At 37.6% G+C, this 24,420-nt stretch overlaps 1 protein-coding gene across 1 annotated transcript in view; it reads left to right on the top strand.

Annotated features, from left to right (window-relative positions):
- The window catches only part of prom2 (prominin 2), a 152,813-nt gene extending 129,033 nt beyond the window's left edge, over positions 1-23,780 (top strand). The window contains exons 20-25 of the mRNA XM_039775157.1: positions 5,133-5,213; positions 8,089-8,157; positions 13,512-13,601; positions 19,867-19,979; positions 20,125-20,148; positions 21,496-23,780. Coding sequence (XP_039631091.1) covers positions 5,133-5,213; positions 8,089-8,157; positions 13,512-13,601; positions 19,867-19,979; positions 20,125-20,148; positions 21,496-21,544 — 426 coding nt within the window. The 3' untranslated portion in view covers positions 21,545-23,780. The remainder of the gene's footprint in view (positions 1-5,132; positions 5,214-8,088; positions 8,158-13,511; positions 13,602-19,866; positions 19,980-20,124; positions 20,149-21,495) is intronic.
- The last annotated feature ends 640 nt before the right edge of the window (positions 23,781-24,420 follow it).

The raw sequence follows: 24,420 nt of genomic DNA, 5'->3' as shown, positions 1-24,420 counted from the left end.
GGAGGAAGTACTCAAAAATTTACTTAAGTAAAAAGTACAAATAAACTAGCAAAAATATACTCAAGTAAAAGTTGAAGTACCCCATTGACCTTTCTATGTAAGTAAAAGTAAGAAAGTACTTGCTTGAAAATATACTTGAAGTATTAAAATAAAAGTACTTGGCAAATGTATTCCCTTATTCAACAGTATAATTTGGTGTTAGGTGTGCATATTGAATGGTTATTCTGTTAAATACAAATTTAATCTGGTAACTTATATTAGAAAATCTGTACTATAATGGGACTCCAGAAGAGGATTATAATAATAATAATATAATAATTATAGTGACAATCGAGACAGAAAAAGACAAATAACAATGGCCAAGTAATAAAAAAGTAAATGTTTTTGTTTCATTCCTTTGTCTTACATTGATATTACTAAATGAGAAAAGCAGGGGACTAATGCATTGTGAAACCAATAGTGTATTTATCCATATTCCAAATCTGTTCATTTAGAGTAGGGTTAGGGGGCAGCTGGAGCCTGCCCAGCAAACAGGGTGCAAGGTAGGAACAATTACTGGACGGGATCCTATCCCATCACAGGGTTAACACACACACACACAAGCCAATTCAGCACTGGCAATTCACCTGATTTGTTTATCTTTGGGAGGAATTTCGAGCACCAGGAGAAAATCCATGCAAATACAAGTAGAACATGCAAACTTCTCACAGCACTTGGGACTTGAATCTAAAACAACTGTTACCATTCTGAGGTGTATCACCGCCAGTGGAAATGCTTGGTTTAAACTCTGGTAAGCTTAGAGAATGAATTTCTTGGGATGTGACGCAAAGATGTGATGATTTTGGAAAGCATTGTATGAAAGGTCACTTAACTTTGTTATCTGATTCATCTTATCAGTTAAAGAATGAAGTAGTTAAAAACTAATCCATGTAGCTTGTTTACCTTGTCTTGAACAACATTAAGAAGATAAAGTTTTTCAAATGAGCTCCACCATTAATAATACAATTATCTAAATGAGTTATATATACCACTGTAGGTCTCTGCTGCTCCCCCGGCAGCCCCCACGGAACCCAACAAGGGTGTACCAAACCTCAATTCCCAGCGGGCCCTGCTGGAATTCGTGGTGCCATACATATTTTATATAGTATATACAGTATATGTGCTTTATGTGGGTGATAGGATAAATCTTACTGAAAAATTCAGTGAACAGACCAGTTAGAAATGTGTAACTAGTTTTCTTCCAGTTCCATCCACTACAGGACACACACACACTAGGAACAATTTAGAATCGCCAATGCACCTAACCTGTATGTCTTTGGGAGGAAACTGGAGCAAACTACACAGACATGGGGAGAACATGCAAACTCCACGTAGGGAGTACCTGGGAAGCGATCCCAGATCTCCCAACTGCAAGGCAGCAGCGCTACCCACCGTGCCACCTTTCTTCCAGTTCTCAGTGGTTAAACAGACATGTCTTTCACATTCCCAGATTGGTGAACACATAATGAAAAACCAACCAGTTGTCCATGACCACCGAAACTTCACTTATAAAAAACTGCTATGGCACTATATATATATATATATATATATATATCCTCACCTCTCAGAAAACCCTGAAAATTGTCACATCATTGATATGCAACATTTAAACTAGTGCCACAGTCTCTTCCCCTCAGAAGCTTGTCTGCCTGTCGTTTCTTCTGTCTCCCCCTTTCTTATATATGTCTTTGTCGTCAGTTTTCACTGTTAGATTGTTTCACTGGTTGTGAACTAGAAGGTGGGAATACTTAGTATATTTTATTGCTGCATAAATGAAAGCTCTCTGTGATGTGTCAACAGCATTGTTTCACCAACTGCTCCGCTGCAAATAGTATGAGAAATAATGAGTGGTTTATCTCATGATATAGATAGAAAGATAGATAGATAGATACTTTATTAATCCCAAGGGGAAATTCACATAATCCAGCAGCAGTATACTGATACAAAAATACATATAGTATTTGCAGACGGCCAGACTTGGTTAATTTTACCACTCAATTATGTAGTGACTTGTCACATGCATGTCTACAACCTATGGTTTAAGAAACACAGCTCTAAACAAAAGGGGCTGATGGCATCAAACCTGTTTTAGCACTCCTTTGGAGTTCTACTGAATTAATTTGTTTGTGCTCACAAATCAATTTCCATGATTCACTAAAATGATCAATTCTAAAGCAACAAACTGTTCATGTGGCTGTAAAAGGTAAGAAATGTCGTGGAGCAGAAAGTCAAGGTATTTGTTGTAAAATGTAGTGGAGTGTGAAAGCCAGCCTGACCACAGACAGACAGACACCGTTCTCAAGTCCACCACACACGGTTTATTTACAGTTAAAGCATTAATCACAGTCCCGCACAGCACACAGTGCACCAGCACCAAACACCCTTTTCTTCCTGGGCCTCTCAATGGTCCACTTTGGGCCCCTTCTCTCCACTTTCCGAAGCCTTGTCCTCTTCCACCCAACTCTAGCCTCTCGACTGTTGGAAGCTGGCCCCTTTTATACTCCCCGGATGTGCTCCAGGTGCCCCTTGATGAACCTCCGCCAACACTTCCTGGTGTGATGGAAGTGCCGCATGAGCACCCGGAAGCACTTCGGGTGACCCTGGAATTCCTTCCGCCAACACTTCCTGGTGTGGCGGAAGTGCTGGCTTCCAGGGCTCTAGGATCCAGTAAGCCCCCCGTGGCGGTGGCCACAGGCCCCTATAGGGTTGAGCTTCCCAGCTCGGTTCTCATGACCCCCGTAGCAACCAGGACAGCTGTCCTCTCGTGGCCCAGGGGAGGTATAATCCCTCTCCTGGTCCTTCCAGGCATCTCAACTGGGTATGGTACCCAGCAGCCCGTGACAGGAGTAAAAGTCAAATGTATCCACAGATAATCTACTTAAGTAAAGTACAGATCTGTGAATAAAGTACCTAATATGTACAGTAATGAAGTAATTGTACTTTATTACTTTCCACCCCTGTTTGTCAGTGGATGTTTATTGAAGTCCATAATATGATAAACACTAACAAACACAGCTGCTACTGTAGCCTTATGAAATATGGAGTCCTGCATCAAAGTCTGTGTATTCATGTATCTAATCATCCTTTGCTGCAGAAACTTTCAGTGGTAAATGACTGAAATAGCAAGAGTTCTGACAGTTTTTCAGATTTGTCTGTGATTTTCATTACATATAGTGAAAGACTAAGTGATTGTGTGGCATTTTTTTGAGATTATTGTCTAGTTGTCTAGAGAACACAGAGCACAAGTCACCCGTGCAGGGCTAGCTACAGTAGATAATTTTTCAATGAGGAAAATCAGTAGAGTAAACCATGCCCTTGGGGGTGAATTGTTGTCATGGAGAGAGACTGGCAGTGAGGTGAAGTGCATGGCTGAATTTCAAAAAAGTATTTTCTTGTTTTTTTAATTTTTTTCCCCCAGAAATTACATGGATATGCTGTTTTACAATGTCAGTAAAAGTAGTCAGAACAGTAATGATAATGGGGTGTGAGGCCTCCAAAAGGCTTCACTGACCAGGTCAGGCTTCCTATGCCTGCCTGTAAAAGGTGTTATCCCAATGGGCTTAATCCAGCATCAAAGGCCTGCCTCAGGTCCCCCAAAAGGGATTTACTCCTTAAAAGTTGAAAGTAATTTATTAATCTAGTTTAAAGGGAGATCTCTAAGTTCAAAGTCTCTAACAAAACCAGAAACCAAAAGGTTTCATGCTAAACTGCTCCTTTGTTTTGCCACAGTTTTTAGACATATTGCAAACAGCATGGCCGTCTTTATTTAACACGGACACAAGATGTCGCATCATGCAGTGCATACACCATGTGCTTAATAAGTGGTTAATAAACTCACCAAAATGCTGGTACCCATGAAACATTGATATACAAAATGGCAACAATTATGACATCACCAGTAAAATATAAACAAACACATAAAAGCAAAAAAAAAAAGCACATATTCTTAAAAATAATCATACTCTCTATTAAAGGTGAACCAAAACAGTTTATACAGATTTGTTATATATGTGACTGTGTATTTTTTCTTTTTTATAAACAATTAAAATGAAATTTATATCAGCACAAAATACACATTTAAAAACAGAGTAGAGTTTTTGTCTCATACAGTAAATGTAAATAAAATGACAGAGGCTCATACTAAGCAGTCTTTAGCTTAATTTTACACTTAAAATGGTAGATAACTTAAAGAAAACTTTCATGTGGCATTTCAGTCTTATATTTTCAAAACATTATTTAATTTGTTTGTGTGCCTATTGTTCCTAAGGAACAGTCATGTTTATTTGCTATGTTGCACATAAATAGCCTTTTATTTCCACTGGAATGGTCATGTGAAATTTTGAGAAATGTGGTGTGCAGTTTATATGTATGAGGCAAAGTTTTTTTACTACATTTAAGTATGCCTAAGTCATAAGATGCCAGGCAGTGTAGTGGTTAAGGCTTTGGATTTCAAACCCTTAGTTTGCAGTTTCAGGTCCTGATATTGACACTGTGTGACCATGAGCAAGTAACTTCACCTGCTTGTGCTCCATTTAGAAAAAAACAAAAGAAATAGAAAATATTTTCTCAAAGTAATATGATTCAAATGTAAGCAGGTTTCGTCAATTTTTTTAAAGGACACTTAAATTGTATAAAAAGGACAGCAGGAGATACAAAAAGGTTTGGGTTACAGTGGTGTTCAAAATGGAACTGAAAACAGAAGGTAGAAGAGAGGCATGTATATGACTTAGACAGGAAGGGGATGGTACAGGGTGGCCAGAAGAGGAAGTAATGTCTTCAGTAGGTGGGCTTTTCAAAGGGAAGTTGTCATCAGAGAAGGGCAGAAGTGACTTCATCAGAGGGCAGGTTTGTGGTGACATCACTGTTTAGTTGGTTCTTCTGCTGGTCTGCACAGGGACAAAAGGAGAGATGGTTAGGTAACAGCACCAACCCTCAGTCCAGCTGAGAAACAGCATTATTTGATCCTACCAACCTTCTTCCAAGCGTATGTGTGTGACAGTTGACTCAAACATACTTTTAACATGCCTTGCATAAAATTAGAGTTTGTAAAACATTCTTTTCTCTGTGACCTAAATCTTTGTTTATTTTTGCAGGCTATTATTAATGCTACCATTCAAAACGCACTAAACGCTCAGGATATATTAAACCAAAATGGATCATCAATTTTGAAAGCTGTAAGTAAAATTATTAAAAATAAATAATTTACCACCATTTGAGTGGTGCTTTTGCTAATTATGTGCTTAAATAATTCAGCCTAACTGTTGGCAAAGGACATTAGTGTCTATCTATTTTCAAAGCTCTAGGATGCTCTCACGTGTATCTCCATGGCTGCCTGGATAAACTGCTCTGAATTGATCAATCTAGTCAGAAGTCATATAGTGACCTTAATACTGCACACCACGCCGTTGTGTTGCATCCTGCTAGATGCTAGAAGCAGGCAACCAGGAATATAAGTTTGTAGTGAGATTCAAACACATATAAGGGAGGGATGGGTAATGAAAGAGGCCATTGTTGAAAGAAGTATGAGGACATGCATACAGAGAACTACCATAAGGGTGAGGACTGAACATAAGCAAAATATGAAGACAGAGGTAAGAAAGAGATAGTAACTTGAGAAGTATTAATGAAGGGCAATACAATTCTATAAGAACAACAATCAAAAGAAACGCCAAGACATTCAAATTTGGATTATTATGACTGATAAAGTGACAACTAATTTAGATAGTTTATTAAAGAGGTAAGCAAATGCATTAAACAGATGGAAAAATGCCTATGAAAAAATCAAAGATATATGTCTAGCAGATCTCTTGCAACAGTTCAGTGCATAAATTATTGACTAGTACATAGACCCTATTAATAGCATTTGCTGACTTTTGGAGTTGAAATGCACAACTTTGCCTTCATTTTTTTAATTGATGCACAACTTAAGACTCAGGCCCCTTAATTTTTTTCCATCAATCCATTATCCAACCCGCTATATCCCAACTACAGGGTCACGGGGGTCTGCTGGATCCCATCCCAGCCAACACAGGGCGCAAGGCAGAAAACAAACCCTGGACAGGGTTAACAGCCCACCGCAGGGTACACACACACATACACACACCCACCAAGCACACACTAGGGACAATTTAGAATTGCCAATGCACCTAACCTGCATGTCTTTGGACTGTGGGACTATGGGACCCGGAGGTGCAAACTCCACACAGGGAGGATCCGTGAAGTGAACCCAGGTCTCCTAACTGCGAGGCAGCAGTGCTACCACTGCGCCACCGTGCCGTCCAGTGTTGAAATGGAATATCAAAATATACAGTGGTGTGCAAAAGTATTCAGTCCAGCAAAGACCAGAGAAATATAATGGACTCACAAGTAGTTCCTAATTATGTTTTATTGTGGTCAAACGACTGGCACCTATTTGTCAGTCAGTGTCCAACCCGTTATATCCTAACACAGGGTCACGGGGGTCTTTTGGAGCCAATCCCAGCCAACACAGAGCAGGAACAAATCCCCAGGCAGGCTGCCAGCCCACCACAGGGCACACAAACTAGGTACAATTTACGATCGCCAATGCACCTAACCTGCATGTCTTTGGACTGTGAGAGGAAACCCACACAAACACGGGGAGAACATGCAAAGTCCATGCAGGAGGACCCGGGAAGTGAACCCAGGTCTTCTTACTGTGAAACCATAGCACTACCACCTATTTGTCATTTGTGTAATCCTAATCCAAAGCACAGAGGTTTAAATATTTATGCTTAAAGTTAAATATCCATAGAAAATGGTATATTTTGACTTTGGAAATGTATTGTTACGGCATAAGAGTTCATATTAAAATACTGAATGGATAAATATGTGTACAAATCATTTGTCATGCAGAAAATTATGATTAGTTCAAGGGGATTAAATACTTTTGCATGCCTCTTTAAATATATGGAAAAGTCATCAAATTTCAGAACTCCTATTTCCCCTGCATGACACAGGCATGATAAAAATCAACCTTACTCACAGATGCATGCCTAAGTTAACAGCTGCAAACCCAGGAAAAATTTTTATAAAGACATCATGGAGTTGTTAGTTTTCAGAGAAGGTCACCCAAGTCTTATAATCCAAGGCAAGGAGCTCAGTTTCACAAAGTACATTTTCACAGGGGTTTTACATGATTTGGATAGGAAAAGTTAGTCCAAAGGCAAAATAAGTTCATGTAAAAATAAGCCATGGTGACATTTTTCATTCCTAGATGAATTATTTAAACCTGCTTCTATCAATGGCTTACCTATTAATTTATTCGGTCTTATCAAATTTCTTTTCCTCAAATTGTCTTCAACCTTTCCCTTTCTTCTTTTTCTCCAAAATCCAGAAGAATGTTGTCTTTCAGAAGCCGGTCACACTTAATAAATCTTGACAACTGACACTTTTTATAGACTAAAATTATTAAATCTATTTACTATGCAAACTCTTTTGTAAAGGGTTCTAAACCCACCCCCATTTTTTGCTGCTGATGGTGCAGTATGTCTACAAATCCTATTTATATTCTTTTAATTATGTAAATTTTTATTTTTGTCTAATAACTCCTTAGTCTGTCTTTTTATGACTTGTACTAATTGACTTTGCTGTACTCCCATATTTCCACTTTCAAAGCAATTAAAGTTCATAAAACAATTTGCAGGTAGACATATCAAAAGGTCAAAGTGCAACATGTAACAGCAAAGCAAAGAAAATTACTGCAGGGGCAGTGTCTTTTTCTGTATCTTTTTTTCTACCAAGACTGGTACAGAATATTTGCCAAACAAAAAAACAAAATTTTGCTGCAGCCCCTGCCTTGACATGAGCATGTGTTCTAAATTATAAATTGATAAACATTAGAAGGCCTTGGCTTTTCTTAATACAGCAGTAAAATCAGATTTGATTATGATTTATATACAGTATGTTATAGAGGAATTGTATTTAGAGATATTTTGCTAAGGTGTATACTTTAACCAGTGCTATGGTGAATAAACTGTTTAATCTTTTCTATTAAGCTTACTAACTGATTTTTTTTTTATTATATTTAAGGAAAGTCGAGAGTTTTTGGATTGTCAGCTAGGATATTTCCAGACATACCTGACATGGGTACAAAAAACAGTAAGCTATCATATTTTATTTGTAAATATGAATCCTCATGTTAATGCAGTCATGATTTTCATTTGCTATATACATGAGCTAGGGTTGTCTGGAATTAATAAATACAGTCACAAGTTAGTGTATGGTTACTAGAATATAATTGTGTATGAATATGTAAACAGAGAATTGTATCTTAGTTTATAAACAGTGACTGGCCTTTGACTATGGAAAGGAGGAAGTACTTGGTTCAAAGCTGCTCAATAACAAAATTATCCATCCATTATCCAACCCACTATATCCTAACTACAGGGTCACGGGAGCCAATCTCAGCCAACACAGGGCCCAAGGCAGGAAACAAACCCCGGGAAGGGCGCCAGACCATAGCAGGGTGCACACACACACACCCACACACCAAGCTCACACTAGGGACAATTTAGAATCTCCAATGCACCTAACCTGCATGTCTTCAGACTGGGGGAGGAAACCAGAGTACCCAGAGGAAACCTACACATACATGAGGAGACATGCAAACTACATGCAAGGAGGACCCGGGAAACAAACCTGGGTCTTCTAACTGCGAGGCAGCAGCGCCACCCACTGTGCCACCCTAACTAAATTATAAATATGTAAATCTTTTTAGTGCTGAAATAAATCAGGAACTTTTTTACATTTGATTGTACTATTGAAATAATACTATAAATTTTACAACACCCAGAATTGTTGTTTACAGAATTATGGTGTAATAAGCAAATATTAATACATTTCTATAATGAATTTGAGTTAAAGTCTGCTGAGGAGAAGGATCTGGTTGAGTCTGGGGTCAAGAAGACCAGATCCCAAAGGAAATGTCAGTTTAGGAATGAAATATTTTGGGATACCTGTAACCTTGAAACGTATGTGATTAGTACCAAAGGAAAATATAATTGTTGGGGGATAGACATTTAAAAAATGTTATCCTTCATTATCTGTATAGGAAGCAATTAGTTTTACAACAGCATCACACTGATTTTGAATTGTATTCACATAGTCTCATCATATAAAACATTCTTAGGAAAACCTGTATTACCATTATATACTCTTTGTGTGTAAACGCTATTCGGAAGAAACTTAGATTCTCTGTTACTAAGAAATTGGAAAAGTGATATTAGAAAATAGATTTTATTTTTCTCAACTAACATACAATAGTAATATCCTACATATATTAAAATTGTAGTTAATTGTAATTAAAATTATTGATGTTCTGCTGTCCATAAGCAAACTGCAATTGACAATGCATCATTTAATTAACTGATTACTGCAAATTATTTATTGCTCAGAAAAGCACTAGAAGATCTCAGAACAGATTTAATCTATGTATGTGAGGTCATTTAAAATATTTCATTCTAAACCAGCAGATGCTTACAGTGAAGTATTAATTACTGTATATGCTAAGAGCATTGAAATGTTTAATTTGTCCACTAGATGGAGTAGGAAGGTATGGGAAGAAGTCAGGAGGCTTGCTCTGTTCTGAACAGTTTAATTTTGCTCATTAAAAACTCAGACAGCTAAATTACCTTTCTGTATATCCAAATATGTTGTGGAATATGACCTGGACACAGACAGGCAGACACGTTGTAATCACTCCACACGTTTCTCCATAGGTTCTCCATAATTACAACTCAGCTCAACAGACCCCAATACCCCACAGTCCAGGCCAACACAACAATGCCTTCTCTCTCTCTCTCTCTCTCTCTCTCTCTCTCTCTTCAGACCGCCTCCTTCTCTCCTCCAGAGACCTCATCCGTCTTCTGTCAGACTCAAGTCATCCTCTGAAGGGAGGCAGCCCCTTTAAATAAGCACCCGGATGTGCTCCAGGTGTGTTCCCGGCAATCTCTCACTGCCACGCCCCAGTGTGGCGGAAGCGCCATCTGTATCCCCGGAAGCATTCCGGGTGTCCCTGCTTCTCTTCTCCCCAGCACTTCTGGGTGTGGTGGAAGTGCTGAGGTCCAGGATCTACCAGGTATTGGGGTGCCCCTGGCGGTAACCACAGGCCTCTACAGGGTCGAGCTTCCCAGTTCTGTACCCGTGGCCCCCAGGGCGGTCGCCCCCTCGAGGTCTGGAGGAGGCACTAGCCCTCCTCCGGTTGTCTTTGGTGTCCCAGCTGGGTACCACCCCCATCCGGGTACCACAGTGCCCCACCCACAGCAAAGACACGAGAAGGACATTCCTTGGACCCGTCTTTACAGAGTCATTGGCGGGCACACAAGACACACCGTCCAATCCCGTGCCTGTCTCAGGGAGGGACTTTTGGTCCGCGGCCATCCTGGCTCTCCTCCTCCTGGTGCGACGACATGCTGGCTATTCGAGTTGCAGCATCTCCTTCATGGCAGCTCTCCCTGCGCTGCTGCGTCAACAAAGCGCCGTGGTTCAGCATGTGTCTGCCATTCGTATGGACCCGGGCAGGCCCTGCCTGCAAACACAAAACAAGATCACCCCTCCTAGGCTGGCTGCCGGCAAGCAGGGAACTTACATCCCGGATCCCGTCTGACCAAGGCGTCTGCCTTGGCATGGTCTTCTTATACGCCATGCCATCCCGGATGCCTTCATCGACAGCACACTCACAGGAGCCCGCTGCACCCCTGTAATGCCCGTTGATGCTTTGCCACACCAGGTAGGAATCCGACCGCATTCCAGTGGCGGTCTGGGGATTTTTCCGTTTTATTGGGGCTGTGAGCTTTACACATTGTAATCACCCCACACACATTTATTGAGGTTCTCCATAATTACAACTCAGTTCAACAGACCCCAATACCCCCACAATCCTGGCCAACACAACAATGCCTTCTCTCTCTCTCTCTCCAGACCACCTCCTTCTCTCCTACAGAGACCTCGTCCGTCTTCCACCTGACTCAAGTTATCTTCTGAAGGGTGGCGGCCCCTTTAAATAAGCACCCGGATGTTCTCCAGGTGTGTTCCCAGCAATCTTCCACAGTGCCGGCTGTATCCCCGGAAGCACTCTGGGTGTCCCTGCTTCTCTTGCCCTCAGCACTTCCGGGTGTGGCGGAAGTGCTGAGGTCCAGGGTCCTCCAGGTATTGGGTGCCCGCTGGCGGTAACCACGTGCCCCTACAGGGTCGAGCTTCCCAGCTCTGTACCCAGGGCAGTTGCCCCCTCGAGGTCTGGAGGAGGCACAAGCCCTCCTCTGGTCGTCTTGGCCGTCCCGGCTGGGTACCACCCCCATCTGGATACCACAATGTGTTGTGTTACAAAAATAATGGTGCTCTGTATTCCAAGTCAATGGTGAGCCATTATAGTACCATGGACACATTTTTGGACTGAAATAACATACCATAGAATATTATTTTAACCATTAAAATGAATACATACCAACCATTTATTTCTTGCTAACTGAATCTAAATATGTTGTCCAGTTTATTGTCAGCAATATATATGCATAAATGATGTATTTTGATAGCACTGTTTTGCAGAAAACTGCATTCATTCATAGTAAAGTCAAAGTGAACTTTATTGTCATCTCAACCATATCCAAGTATACAGATAGACGAAACTGCAAAGCTCAGGGTCCACAGTGTAACAACATGAAGTGCAAGTAAAAAAATTAAGAATTAAAATGAAAGTTAGAATTAAAATTAAAAATACTTTGCGGTTGGTTGGTTAGTATATACGGACTAGAGAACTGCCCCAGTCTGTGTATACTGAGACATTTCACACACAGAGTTTAATTAGTAAAATCTATCAGACATTGCATGTGCTTTTAGGGAAATCTCGAGCCAATACTTCTGTACCATATCAGTACAAAAATCCTGAAAACGCTAGCTTTTTTACAGTATTGCTAGTACTGATTTAAAGTGGGTACCACACTCTTGTCTAACTGCAAGATGAAAACTTACTTTGGAAGGCACAATGATATGTGAGAAAAATGTGTGTAAAACCTACATATGAAAATCATTCACAGTGATGATGATACAGTACCGGATAAACACATGTCAAAATGCCACTTTTATCCCATTATGAAGTTAGTTCAGAAACATGTGTATGTTCTTTGAGAACAAAATAACATGACTTCCTTTTGCACTGGCTTTTTTTGTTGTATGTTAGTTGGTTCAGATATGTTGGACTTTTTTGTCTTAAAGTTGTCTTGTTATACAGGGAAAGGTAATTAAGTACTTTTCTCTGACTCATTGTCCTTAGAATGGGAATCCAGTTAGGGTTACAGAGACACAAACTTTATAAATCTTGTAGCCCCAGAAATCAATGGCTGTATGTTTGTTTTAAGTATGTTTAAGGTTTGTAATATGACATGATTGTTCTATTGTTGTAATTGGAAATTGATCCATGAGTCACAAATGACTTATTCTAGGAATTCCAGAAGAAGAGGAAAGTACTTTATCATTGTAGTGCTAAAATAAACTTAATACTACCCCTGATTATAGATTGTATTCAAATATTTCTTATTCCAAAACCATATAAAAGTAGAAGAGGACTATTTTTTTAATCCTACATTATGTTTGCAAAACAATGAATTAATTTATTGTTGTGTTTGACAGAAGGGCTTCTAATGTATGTTGGTAACAAAATATATGGTATATTGACAAAAAAGGTTTTTCATCTTGCTACTGAATTTAATATATAATATAACATAATCTGAATTTCTTGGTACTATAATGAAAGGTCTTCAGGTCTATGCTAGTACATGAAAAAAATTAATTTAAAAATGTATCAAAACAATGAATTACTGTAATGGTGTGAAGTTGTCGTGTTGTATGCTTTGAGCAGTGAGATCCAAACAACAACTCTAGCCTCCCTCTATATCTTTTTTTAGTAAAATGTGAATAGAATTGTGTATCTTATTGACCTCTTTCACATTTAAATACAGGCAGAATGGTTTAAGTAAAACCTCTTTCTATCTATCAGGATAAAATACTGACATCTATATTTTCATAGAACCAAACAGGTGTTATAAAGGGCAGACTTCATCAACTATTGCATGCTTACAAATACTATTATTATCGTACAACATATTGGAGAAGAATGTGAAGTTATTTCAGAGTTTGTTAAATGTAAAAATCTTATAACTTATATGAAATGTAGAATAAACATCAAACTAAAAATGAGTATGCATCACAGAGCACAGGGCCACAACCAGCACTTGACAGGCTAGTCCATTAGGGTTCGCTCATGCAAATACTTATAACTTATACAAGGCTAATTTAGTGCCACCAATTAATCTATTAATTAATCTGTGTATTTGAGATAAGAGAGGGATATGGTGGTGTCCAGATATACAAACTCAACATGGACTACAAACAGGAGGATTTAAAACCAAATCTTGGCAAAGAAAGTCTTTACAATAAAGTTGTTTTTTTTTCTGCTCTAGGTCACTCAAGATGTTGCCCGTTGCAAACCTTTTACCAATGCTGTGGATTCTATTGAGACAGTTGTCTGTAAAAATGTTGTTAACTCCTTGGTAAGTTCAAGACAGTGAATTGTCGTTATATTTTCTATAATATTAAACTGCACATAAACATTGTTAAAATTGGTCCAACTGTGTACTATTTACATTTCCTTTTCAATCAGCATAACTTAACTGTCATCTTCACAATGTTTATAAAGAGAAAGACCATTCTTTTGTTCTTGTTTGTTTGTTTAAGTAATTGCTAAATTATTCCATTATCTCATATATAGTCTGTTCATAAATGATGGCTAATACGGATGGAATCCTGTTTTAACGATATTCGTGGGTTCATAGAAATATTTCGTTATAACAGAAATTTCGTAATAATGAATATGGGTAAAATATGTATACTGTTGTGTCTGGGGTTGCTAGTGTTTCGCCATCTCTAATCGGCAGCGGTGCAAGGAGAGTTCTATAGCTGCTTTCCTGCATCTTGTAAACTAAACCAAGGGCAAAGTAATTTGTTGTACTCTGCAGGATCAGGCTTACCGCATAACATAGTTGTCACACAATGTTTAGATCATTTAACACCAGGCTTTGCGATGCTCTTCCTCACGCTCTCCTGGTCTGCCACAGCAGTGAATCCGAGTCACTGGTGTTCTTCTAATCTGAAGATGGGAGCTAAAGCAGGAAGATTACCCACATATTGTGTCTCCTATCTCATGTGCTTGATTACTGAAGTAACACCTCCTATTTTGAATGAAGATTTATATACCTCGATGATGCCCTTCAGAGTCTGAAATATTGAATTAGATCACAGAGGGCAGAGTGGTTAGTGTTGCTGCCTTATACTGTAACTCCAAATACTGGGTCTGCATACTCTCTGTGTAGATTACTCATTTCTGTGTGTATGTGTATTTTTCTATGGATTTTCTTCAAACATGCCAAAGATGTGCTCATTATGTTGATTATCAACAAAATTCACACAGTGTAAGAGCGCCTGTGGGTGCATATGTGGGCGCACCTGTGAGAGTACTGGCATCAGTTTTGCGGTTGCCTCATACCTTGACTTCTTCAAGGATAGGCTATAGCTTTCCATGACGCCATCAACAGAACAAACAGATTCAAACAATGTAGAAATGGATTGTGTTCTCTCATCAAGACTTTGAATAATCTTGATCTTTCTTTATTTGAGTAGGGCATGTCCTGTACTCATAAGAACATAAGAAGTTTGACAAACGGGGAGACCATTCGGTCCATGAAGCCTATTTATTTAGCTAATAGCTATGCTGTCCCAGTATCTCATCTGGATTCTTCTTAAAGGTTATCAGGGTTTCTGCTTCAAGTACATGTCTTGTAGTTTGTTCCAGGGTCACACAACTCTCTGTAAAAAAGAAGTGCTTTCTGGCTTCAGTTTTAAATGCACTTCCACTTAATTTTCACTGATGTCCTCAAGTATGTGGTTCATTCATAAGATGAAAGAATGTTGCTGGATCTGCTTTATCAATGTCTTTGACGATTTTAGATACCTGGATTAGATCCACATGCAGTCTACTCTGCTCAGGACTAAACAGGTCTAATTCCCTAAGTCTGTTAGAGTAGGACATGGGATGCACTTGGTTGCTTTCCCCTGCTCAGTTGGTGCTATATCTTTCTTGTACTGTAGTGAACGCAACTGCACACAGTCCTCCAGATGCAGTCTCACTAATGTATTATATAGTTTGAGCATAGCGTCACTTGACTTAAATTCAACAGCTTTCATGATATAACCTAACATTTTATTTTCCTTTTTAATTGCTTCTATAGATTGCTTAGTCCAGGGGTGTTGAAATCCGTTGGTAGGCTGCAGTGGCTGCAGGTTTTCATTCTAACCCTTTTCCTGATCAGTGAGCAATTTTCACTGCTAATTAACTCCTTTTCCCTTAATTTTAATAGCCCTGTTTTTAAGGATTCAGTCTTGTGTATTTATTAATTTCTTCATTAAATGGCAGCCAAACAGAAATGTAATGTGAAATGAGCCAACAATTGACCAGCTAAATTGGAGTGACAAACTCCAGCCAATTTCACTCCAATCAGTTTCTGTTAAAGCTGTTATTGAATATCATGACTTGGTGCTGCTCTTATTCTGTAACAGCAGACTGTTGATTTTCTTTTTTTTCTAAGACCTCCATCAAGATGTTTTGGTAACCTGACAAAAGGACTTAGACTTTCACCTTTATTTATTTTCAGGATAGCTGGTCATGTAGTGACTTGTTTTGTGTCTCATTATTGTTTGGCTGCTCATTAAGGAAAAAGAAACAACTAAGGAGTCTGAGTCACATCAATTAAAACTAATGCAGAACAACTCAATCAGAAGCAAAAACGGCTCACTGATTAAGAAGATGGCTAAAATGAAAACCTGCAACCACTGTGGCCCACCTGGACCGGAGTTGAATACCTGTGGCTTGGTCGATGAAAGCGTTACATCAACATATACTCCTAAATCCTCTTCAGAGGTTTTTCTTATATGACAGCATGTCCCATCTTGTATTTATAATTTATGTTCCTTTTGCCCGTGTGCAGCAGTTTGAATTTTTTTACATTTTACTGCTTTTTCTAGGTGTTTGTCCATTTCTGAATGTTTATCCAGGTCTTTTTGAGTTTGTCCATTTCTGAATGTTTATCCAGGTCTTTTTGAAGTCTTTTTACTGCCTCCTCAGTGTCTGCCATCCCTCCATTTTCAGTGTCATCTGCAAATTTCACAAGTTTACTGACTATACCAGAATCAATGTCATTAATACAGGTGCTGGTCATAAAATTAGAATATCATGACAAAGTTGATTTATTTCAGTAATTCCATTCAAAAAGTGAAACTTGTATATTAGATTCATTCATTACACACAGATTGATGTATTTCAAATGTTTATTTCTTTTAATTTTGATGATTATAACTGACAACTAATGAAAGTCCCAAATTCAGTATCTCAAAACATTTGAATATTGTGAAAAGGTTCAATATTGAAGACACCTGGTGCCACACTCTAATCAGCTAATTAACTCCAAACACCTGCAAAAGCCTTTAAATGGTCTCTCAGTCTAGTTCTGTAGGCTACACAATCATAGGGAAGACTGACTTGACAGTTGTCCAAAAGACGACCATTGACACGTTGCACAAGGAGGGCAAGACACAAAAGGTCATTGCTAAAGAGGCTGGCTGTTCACAGAGCTCTGTGTCCAAACACATTAATAGAGAGGCGAAGGGAAGAACAAGATGTGATAGAAAAAAGTGTACAAGCAATAGGGATAACCGCACCCTGGAGAGGATTGTGAAACAAAACTCATTCAAAACTGTGGGGGAGATTCACAAAGAGTGGACTGCAGCTGGAGTCAGTGCTTCAAGAACCACCACGCACAGACGTATGCAAGACATGGGTTTCAGCTGTCGAATTCCTTGTGTCAAGCCACTCTTGAACAAGAGACAGCATCAGAAGCGTCTCGCCTGGGCTAAAGACAAAACTGCTGCTGTGTGGTCCAAAGTTATGTTCTCTGATGAAAGTAAATTTTGCATTTCCTTTGGAAATCAAGGTCCCAGAGTCTGGAGGAATAGAGGAGAGGCACAGAATCCACGTTGCTTGAGGTCCAGTGTAAAGTTTCCACAGTCAGTGATGGTTTGGGGTGCCATGTCATCTGCTGGTGTTGGTCCATTGTGTTTTCTGAGGTCCAAGGTCAACGCAGCTGTCTACTAGGAAGTTTTAGAGCACTTCATGCTTCCTGCTTCCTGCTGCTGACGAACTTTATGGAGATGCAGATTTCATTTTCCAACAGGACCTGGCACCTGCACACAGTGCCAAAGTTACCAGTACCTGGTTTAAGGACCATGGTATCCCTGTTCTTGATTGGCCAGCAAACTCGCCTGACCTTAACCCCATAGAAAATCTATGGGGTATTGTGAAGAGGAAGATGCAATACGCCAGACCCAACAATTCAGAAAAGCTGAAGGCCACTATCAGAGCAACATGGGCTCTCATAACACCTGAGCAGTGCCACAGACTGATCGACTCCATGCCACGCCGCATTGCTGCAGTAATCCAGGCCAAAGGAGCCCCAACTAAATATTGAGTGCTGTACATGCTCATACTTTTCATGTTCATACCTTTCAGTTGGCCAACATTTCTAAAAATCCTTTTTTTGCATTGGTCTTAATTGATATTCTAATTTTCCTAGATACTGAATTTGGGACTTTCATTAGTTGCCAGTTATAATCATCAAAATTTAAAAAAAATAAACATTTGAAATACATCAGTCTGTGTGTAATGAATGAATCTAATATACAAGTTTCACTTTTTGAATGGAATTACTGAAATAAATCAACTTTGTCATGATATTCTAATTTTATGACCAGCACCTGTATAAATCAGAAAAAGTGATGGACCAAGGACAAACCCTTAAGGGGCACCACTGATGACCTTGCTCCATGTGGATCATTCCCCTTTTATGTGCACTCTTTGTTTCCTGTTGGTTAACCAACTAGAAATCCAGTTTTGTAGGTTGCCTACAGGTGCTAGTTTCAGAATTAATCTTTGGTGTCGAACTGTATCAAAGGCTTTTTGAAAGTCTAGGTAAATTAAACTGTATGCTTTGCAGCTATTCTGGTTGCTTCTTCAAACAAATTTAAAAGGTTGGATTTGCAGGACCTTCCCCTCATAAACCCATGCTGACTGTTATTTAGAAATAAAAATGTTTAGGTAATTTTCTGTTGCATCTCTCATTATACCTTCTTGAAGAGTGAAGTCACATTTGCAACTTTCCAGTCCTCAGGTACTCCTACTTTCTGAAGTGACTGCTGACATATGCCTATTAGGTTTTATAGATGACATCTTTCAATTCAATCAATACAATTGATAAAATCCAATCAAGTCTAGGGTTTGTATTGGTCTTCAACATATTGAGGCCTTGAAGCACATCTAATTCTTATTTTAAATTCTATGAACTCAAGTGTTTGTTTTTACTTCTACATGAGGTATTCCACTTGTATCTTCTTTATAAATACTTGGGTGAAATATTTGTTCAGTTCATTCCTTCTCATTTTCAGTGATTTTTACAGTTGTGTCCCTAAGGTTTCTTTAGTTCTCTTTTGTCATTTTAGTATTTACTGGGGTAGTACTGACAAAATTGCTTGCCGTTCATTTTGGCTTCTCTATCAATTTTTATTTCCCCCACAACACAGAAGTTTGGAGACAGGCAGCATATAAAGTATGGTGTGGTATGCAGAACAATATCATAAGGAGAGCAAAAGTATGTATAGAATTGATGTATAGAATGGATAATAACATATTGAGAACACTGAATATAATAATAAATTATATGAAATTTCTGAAGCATGTCCTGTAACTTAAAAAAAAAAAAGTTACCATTTTGGGAAAAATCAGAATATTCAAAAAATAGTGATTTATCTTGATAAAGGTAAATTCCAAACAAAGTGTTTCCACATAACAGATTGTAATACATGTAACAATATGGGTAAATACAAATCAACAAACTATGGTGGGCTGAATGGCCTGTTCTTGTCAAAAACTGGTGTTTTGACTCTCAGATAAGCTGTACTTTATTGATCCCAAAAAGCTTGCAAAACATAATTATTGTTATGAAATGACTACATTTTATGAATGTTTATTTTGACTTATTTCAGATACCATTTTGTTTTTTGCGGGCATCTCTATTTTGTAAGCCCATTGCTGGATTGCTTCAGCCATTGTTAATAGCAGGGTCATGATTCTCAACCCCGATGATCATTATGCAACAGGTTAAATGGTCAGTTTTGTGGATTTTTTTTTTTTTCAAAAACTACAATTTTCTAAAAGCTTTTTTGGTTATCCACTTGAGTTATTTTGACTTTGATTTTTTTAACTCTCATTTTGGATTTAGTTGCGGTGTGGCTGACCTCTCGGTTTACACCCTTTTTTTTATAGACTATTTCTGTTCTCCTGGTTACCTTTCAAGATGACTTGGTAGTCATCTAGCACAATAAGTTGTCTTTTGTATTTTTGACTTATTCATTGAAAGTTGGCATACTGACATATCTTTTCATCATTATGTTGATTTTAAGTATATGTGACTCAGTCTTTAAAAATGAAAAGAACTATTCAAGTGCTTCTTAACAACCTTCAGATTGTGTAAACATTGTGGGGAAACAGTGGAAAAGGGTAAGAGTGAAAAAAAGTCATTGACGAAGTCTTGAAATTTAGACCTGTGCAGAGCTCACCTAAATACTGAATTATATATAGATACTACATTTACAGTATATTCCAGTCAAAACATTTGCCTGATTGTATTGTTATTTTTGTTTTCTTTCTACCAGAATGCATTTTGGTACAGCTTAGGGTGGTGCTTGATGTTTCTCTTGCCAAGCATTATTGTATCTGTTAAACTTGCCAAGTTCTACAGGAGAATGAAATATACAGATAGTTATGAGTGAGTAACAAATCTTTTTTATGTATATGATTAGATATTTATAAAGCAATACATGGTAAAATGACATCAGCAAGTAAACAGGAGAAGAAACAAAATCTGTATAAAGGTATTATGCATTTCTAACTGAATTATTTTTTCTTTCTAGAGACCCAAGTCCACGCATAGAGATGTAAGTAGTATATTTTTAAACCTTCCAGAATTTTGCATTACATAGCTTCCCTTCACCCAAAATATTTTGTCCTAATTTGTTTTCTGCTGGGTAATAAAAGATTATGCGGAAGTCAGATTGTTGCAGTAGTGTTTTAAGTTTCTTGCCTGTACTCAGTCCCCAACAGTCCCCCCAGACTGTTTGGTCTAACTGAATTAGCTGCCTTAAAAGAAAGAATCTTCTTCTTCTTAATCTTTTCCCACTTATATGTGGGGTTAACCATCACCATACAGCTTAGTCCAGCATATTCTCCTCAGGCAAACTATATTCTTTCAGACGTTCTTTTACTTTATCCATCTGCCTCCGCTTTGATCTCCCTCGCTTTCTCTTCCCACATATTCAGTCTTTCTTACAGTCTTCAGTCTTACATAGATATACTTGCAGTAGATATCTCTCCCACTTTTGTTATACCTCTGATTGTCTCTTTTATTATTATTATTAATTTTTTGTAACTGCACACATCCATCTTAGCAGTCTTATTTCTGCCAAATCTAATTTCTTCTCCTGCACTCTCTTTACTGCCCATATCTCGTTCCATGCGCTGATAGTCTTACCACTGTCTTATAAACCATACTTTTAACCTTCGTGTTCACATCCTGATCATCATTAAAGCTCATATATTCTGTCTTCCTATTTATCTTCAATCCTGTATCTTCTAAAGCCCTTCTTCATTCTCCATGTAAGTAAGGAGAAGAAGGACACATTTCTTGACTGAGTGCATTTAAATGGCAAAGTAAAATGTCATAATTAGTTTTGAACTGTAGTGGGCAAGAATTGGATCAAACTTAATTCAAATAATTGGTTGCAAAAATAGCACACACACGGTGGTCTTTCAGGAATAGTGTTCACTTGAGTAAAACGTTATCTTTATTATTGGAGCGCATAGCCTTTTTGACTCCCAGTAAGTAAAATAGGTATTTCCTTCAATAATTTATACTTTCATGTATCATTTTGCAAAACAAGACAAGAATCTGCCTAATATAGGATTTGATGCATGAGTTGCATTTTTTTCATTCTGGTAATGAATGACCCAAGTTAAAAAGTCTTCTTAAACGTTAAACTCAAAATTTCAACAGTCTGGATTTATTTTTGGACAGGAAGTTGATTTGTTTCCTGAATCACTTAAAAGATCTCTAAAAGTCACATGCAGAGATATTACTGCAGCACTATGTACCCTAAGAATGGAGAGACTCTTTTGGTTATATGTGGCATTCTTTTGAATAATTAAGAGATATAATATTTTAATATATTTGTCATTATTCTTCAAGAACCATGTGATAGCTGTTTATTTGTATATTGTGCTTTTAGGACTCCTGTTATGATGTACACTAATTCCATGCTACCAGTGAAGACATAGAAGTGAATATGGTGAAGGAAGACATGGAAATCCTTTTGCACAGGCTTAAGACATGACAATATGTGGTTTCATTCTACTAATTTCAGTATAAAGTGCTGGTTCAGTTTTAAAATAAAACAACTGTTTTGTTAATATCTGGTTTAGATAAATTAAATGTAAAATGTGAATTGCAAACAATTTACTGTACATCCTGCTTCCTCACCTTGAAAATGTTGTAATTTCCTTACTATATCAGTCATTACCTATGTCATCAGTCATTTTCCAACCTGTTTAGTCCTGAACAGGGTTGCAGGGATTTGCTGGAGCCTGTCTCAGCTAGTATAGGGTGCAAGGCAGGAACAATCCCTGGACCGGGTGCCTGACCATTGCAGGACAAACTCACACACACACACACTAACCACACATTAAGGCCAATTTAGGTTCGCCGGTTCACCTAAACTGCATTTCTTTGAACTGTAGAAGGAGAACATGCAAACTCCATGCGGGAAGGACCCGGGACGCAAAGCTGTCTCTCCTTACTGAGAGGCCGTAGCGCTACCACTGCACCACCATGATACCCTCATTACTTATGACATTGCTAAATTTTATTTCACAAAAGCGAGAAACTGATAAAGTCAGTTAAATCATTCCAGCCATGTTAGTGTTCAACAGTAAAATTCCACCAATAAAAATAATAAACACTCGTAGATTTCATACTTTTTCTGTTCTGTGTTTAACATAACAGACAATTTCTCTTTTCTTTGCTGTAACTCTGTGAGTGGCTGTGGTTCAGCAGATAGTAAGCAATTCTAAACTATGAGGTGAGTTATTGCCAATTTCTTTACTTAATCTTATTTATTGCAGTTTGGCGAATAAAAAATAATCACTAAAAATAATCATTAAAGCAGAGTTCTATTTATTCAGCAAATGATTGTACTGTTGAAGGAAAACATAGATTTATTTAAGTATAGTGTATTGTTATTTTTGATAGCTTCTTTTACATAATCGTACTAAAACTAGTGTGTTTTCAGTGGTGCTAGGGTGACATCTGCAGGACAGGCTACCACAGTCATCAGAAAAACTGGATTAAGGATTGTTGAATCATTTATAGTAACTACTTTGGCTCCCTGTAATGCACTGTACAAGCAGAATAGAAAATGGATAGATGGCTTATTTTTAATAGTACTAAGCAAATCATGCAGAAACACCGTTTGCACACAAGAGGATTCACTGAAGGAAATCTGAAACTGTAACATAGAACTGAAACATTTCTGAGAAAAGTGCCAGTCTTTACTGTTCCTGTGTGTGTGTGTGTGTGTGTTTGTGTTTGTGTGAGGATGTGCTCATCCTGTGATGGGACCTTCCTAATATATTCTGATTTATTTGCAAAATGAGATGTGCAATATTATATTGTTTCAAGTAATAATTGTCAAAGCCAGTTTTATCCACCAAAAACACTAAAGTACACTATCAGTAAACAAAAGCATCATTTGTTCATTTATTTTATATGGCATAAGTGTAACTGGAATTTTTTCCCTGTATTATTTGTTTTTTTTTTTACTGGTTAAACAAATGATTCTTGTTTTTTTTGTGGTCTGTCAAATTAAAATGATTTAACAATGTATTGTATTAGGCAACTTTAAATAAGTTTTTATTTTTACAGAATACCTTTGATATTACCATAGTAAGAAAAGGAAAATTTGACTTAATTTTCATTATCTTTATTTTCAGGATTTACAAATAAAAAAATGTTGAATATATACACTGAATGTGATATTTAAAACCAAAGTATTATATTTTGCACCACTGAAGTAGAAAGAAAATTAAACTAGTAAGATTGATTTACAAAGATATTTAGCTTAAACAAAAATTCATATTAATAAGACTTGTTATTGCTTTTAATGAAGATAAAACAGGTGTAATTTTCCTTGATTAAAGTGTATCCTGACAAAAGTTATACACCAGTCAGCATCTTCATGCAAACATTTGTTGGGCTGTTGGGAGGAAAAGTATTTGTTTTTGACAAAACTACCATGCATTTTTCACAAAATCAAAGTGGCACCAAGAATAATGGATCATACCAGACATACAGGTCTTTCCTCAGTGGATGTATTTTACTAATTTTTATGTAAAACCAACTGTTTTTACTTTTGAAAGATATTTGTATTTATGAAAATAATCTTTTTGAGAAGTGCATAGCAAATGTATGTATGTAATTAAATAATTGAATATTGTAAATTATTATTTTTATAGTACTTCAGAAAAATAAATCCCATTTGGCCCCAGTTGACATTGTGATTTCTTATGCCCAGCGAGATTTTGATGACGGATATCATCTTCATGATTGTAAGTAATTCTGTGATAGTAAGTAAGTCACTGCCATTCTAGTAATAACTGTTTTGTAACCCTTAAAGTGTATTTTTCAGAAGTTGCTGCATACTAGATATGTTCCAGGTAACTATAAATAATGTCACTTCTTATAAAAAGAAAGTAATCTGGTCAACCCGGATAACATATAGGACAGTTCGCTTGACAAGTTAACAGAGAGGTTGTTAATCAGTTCCATAATTTTGACTTTGATAGTAGACACACTATTGACAGTGTTTCACTAACAGAGTTTTATTTGTAGTGCTAGGGCATTTTTCTAACAATAACTCACAAACATCCTAGTGAATGGCAACAGAAAATGTTTATGTACTTTTTTTTAGAATGCTGTTAAAAAAGTGGGATGTCCTGACATTGGAGTTACTATTTATATAAATGTTTGTTTTAGCATGTGCCCACACACTGATTGGAACCAAGCATACTGATGCATACTATAGACAAACACACAAGAAAGTATACAAAGAGTAGTAAAAAATCTTGGATGGTCTCATGAGACCTCACAGTTATCTCAG

Source organism: Polypterus senegalus, chromosome 1 (assembly GCF_016835505.1).
Source record: "Polypterus senegalus isolate Bchr_013 chromosome 1, ASM1683550v1, whole genome shotgun sequence".
NCBI classification, from domain to species: domain Eukaryota; kingdom Metazoa; phylum Chordata; class Cladistia; order Polypteriformes; family Polypteridae; genus Polypterus; species Polypterus senegalus.
Note: the sequence above shows the minus strand (reverse complement) of the source record. Positions and strands in the feature narration are given on the sequence as shown.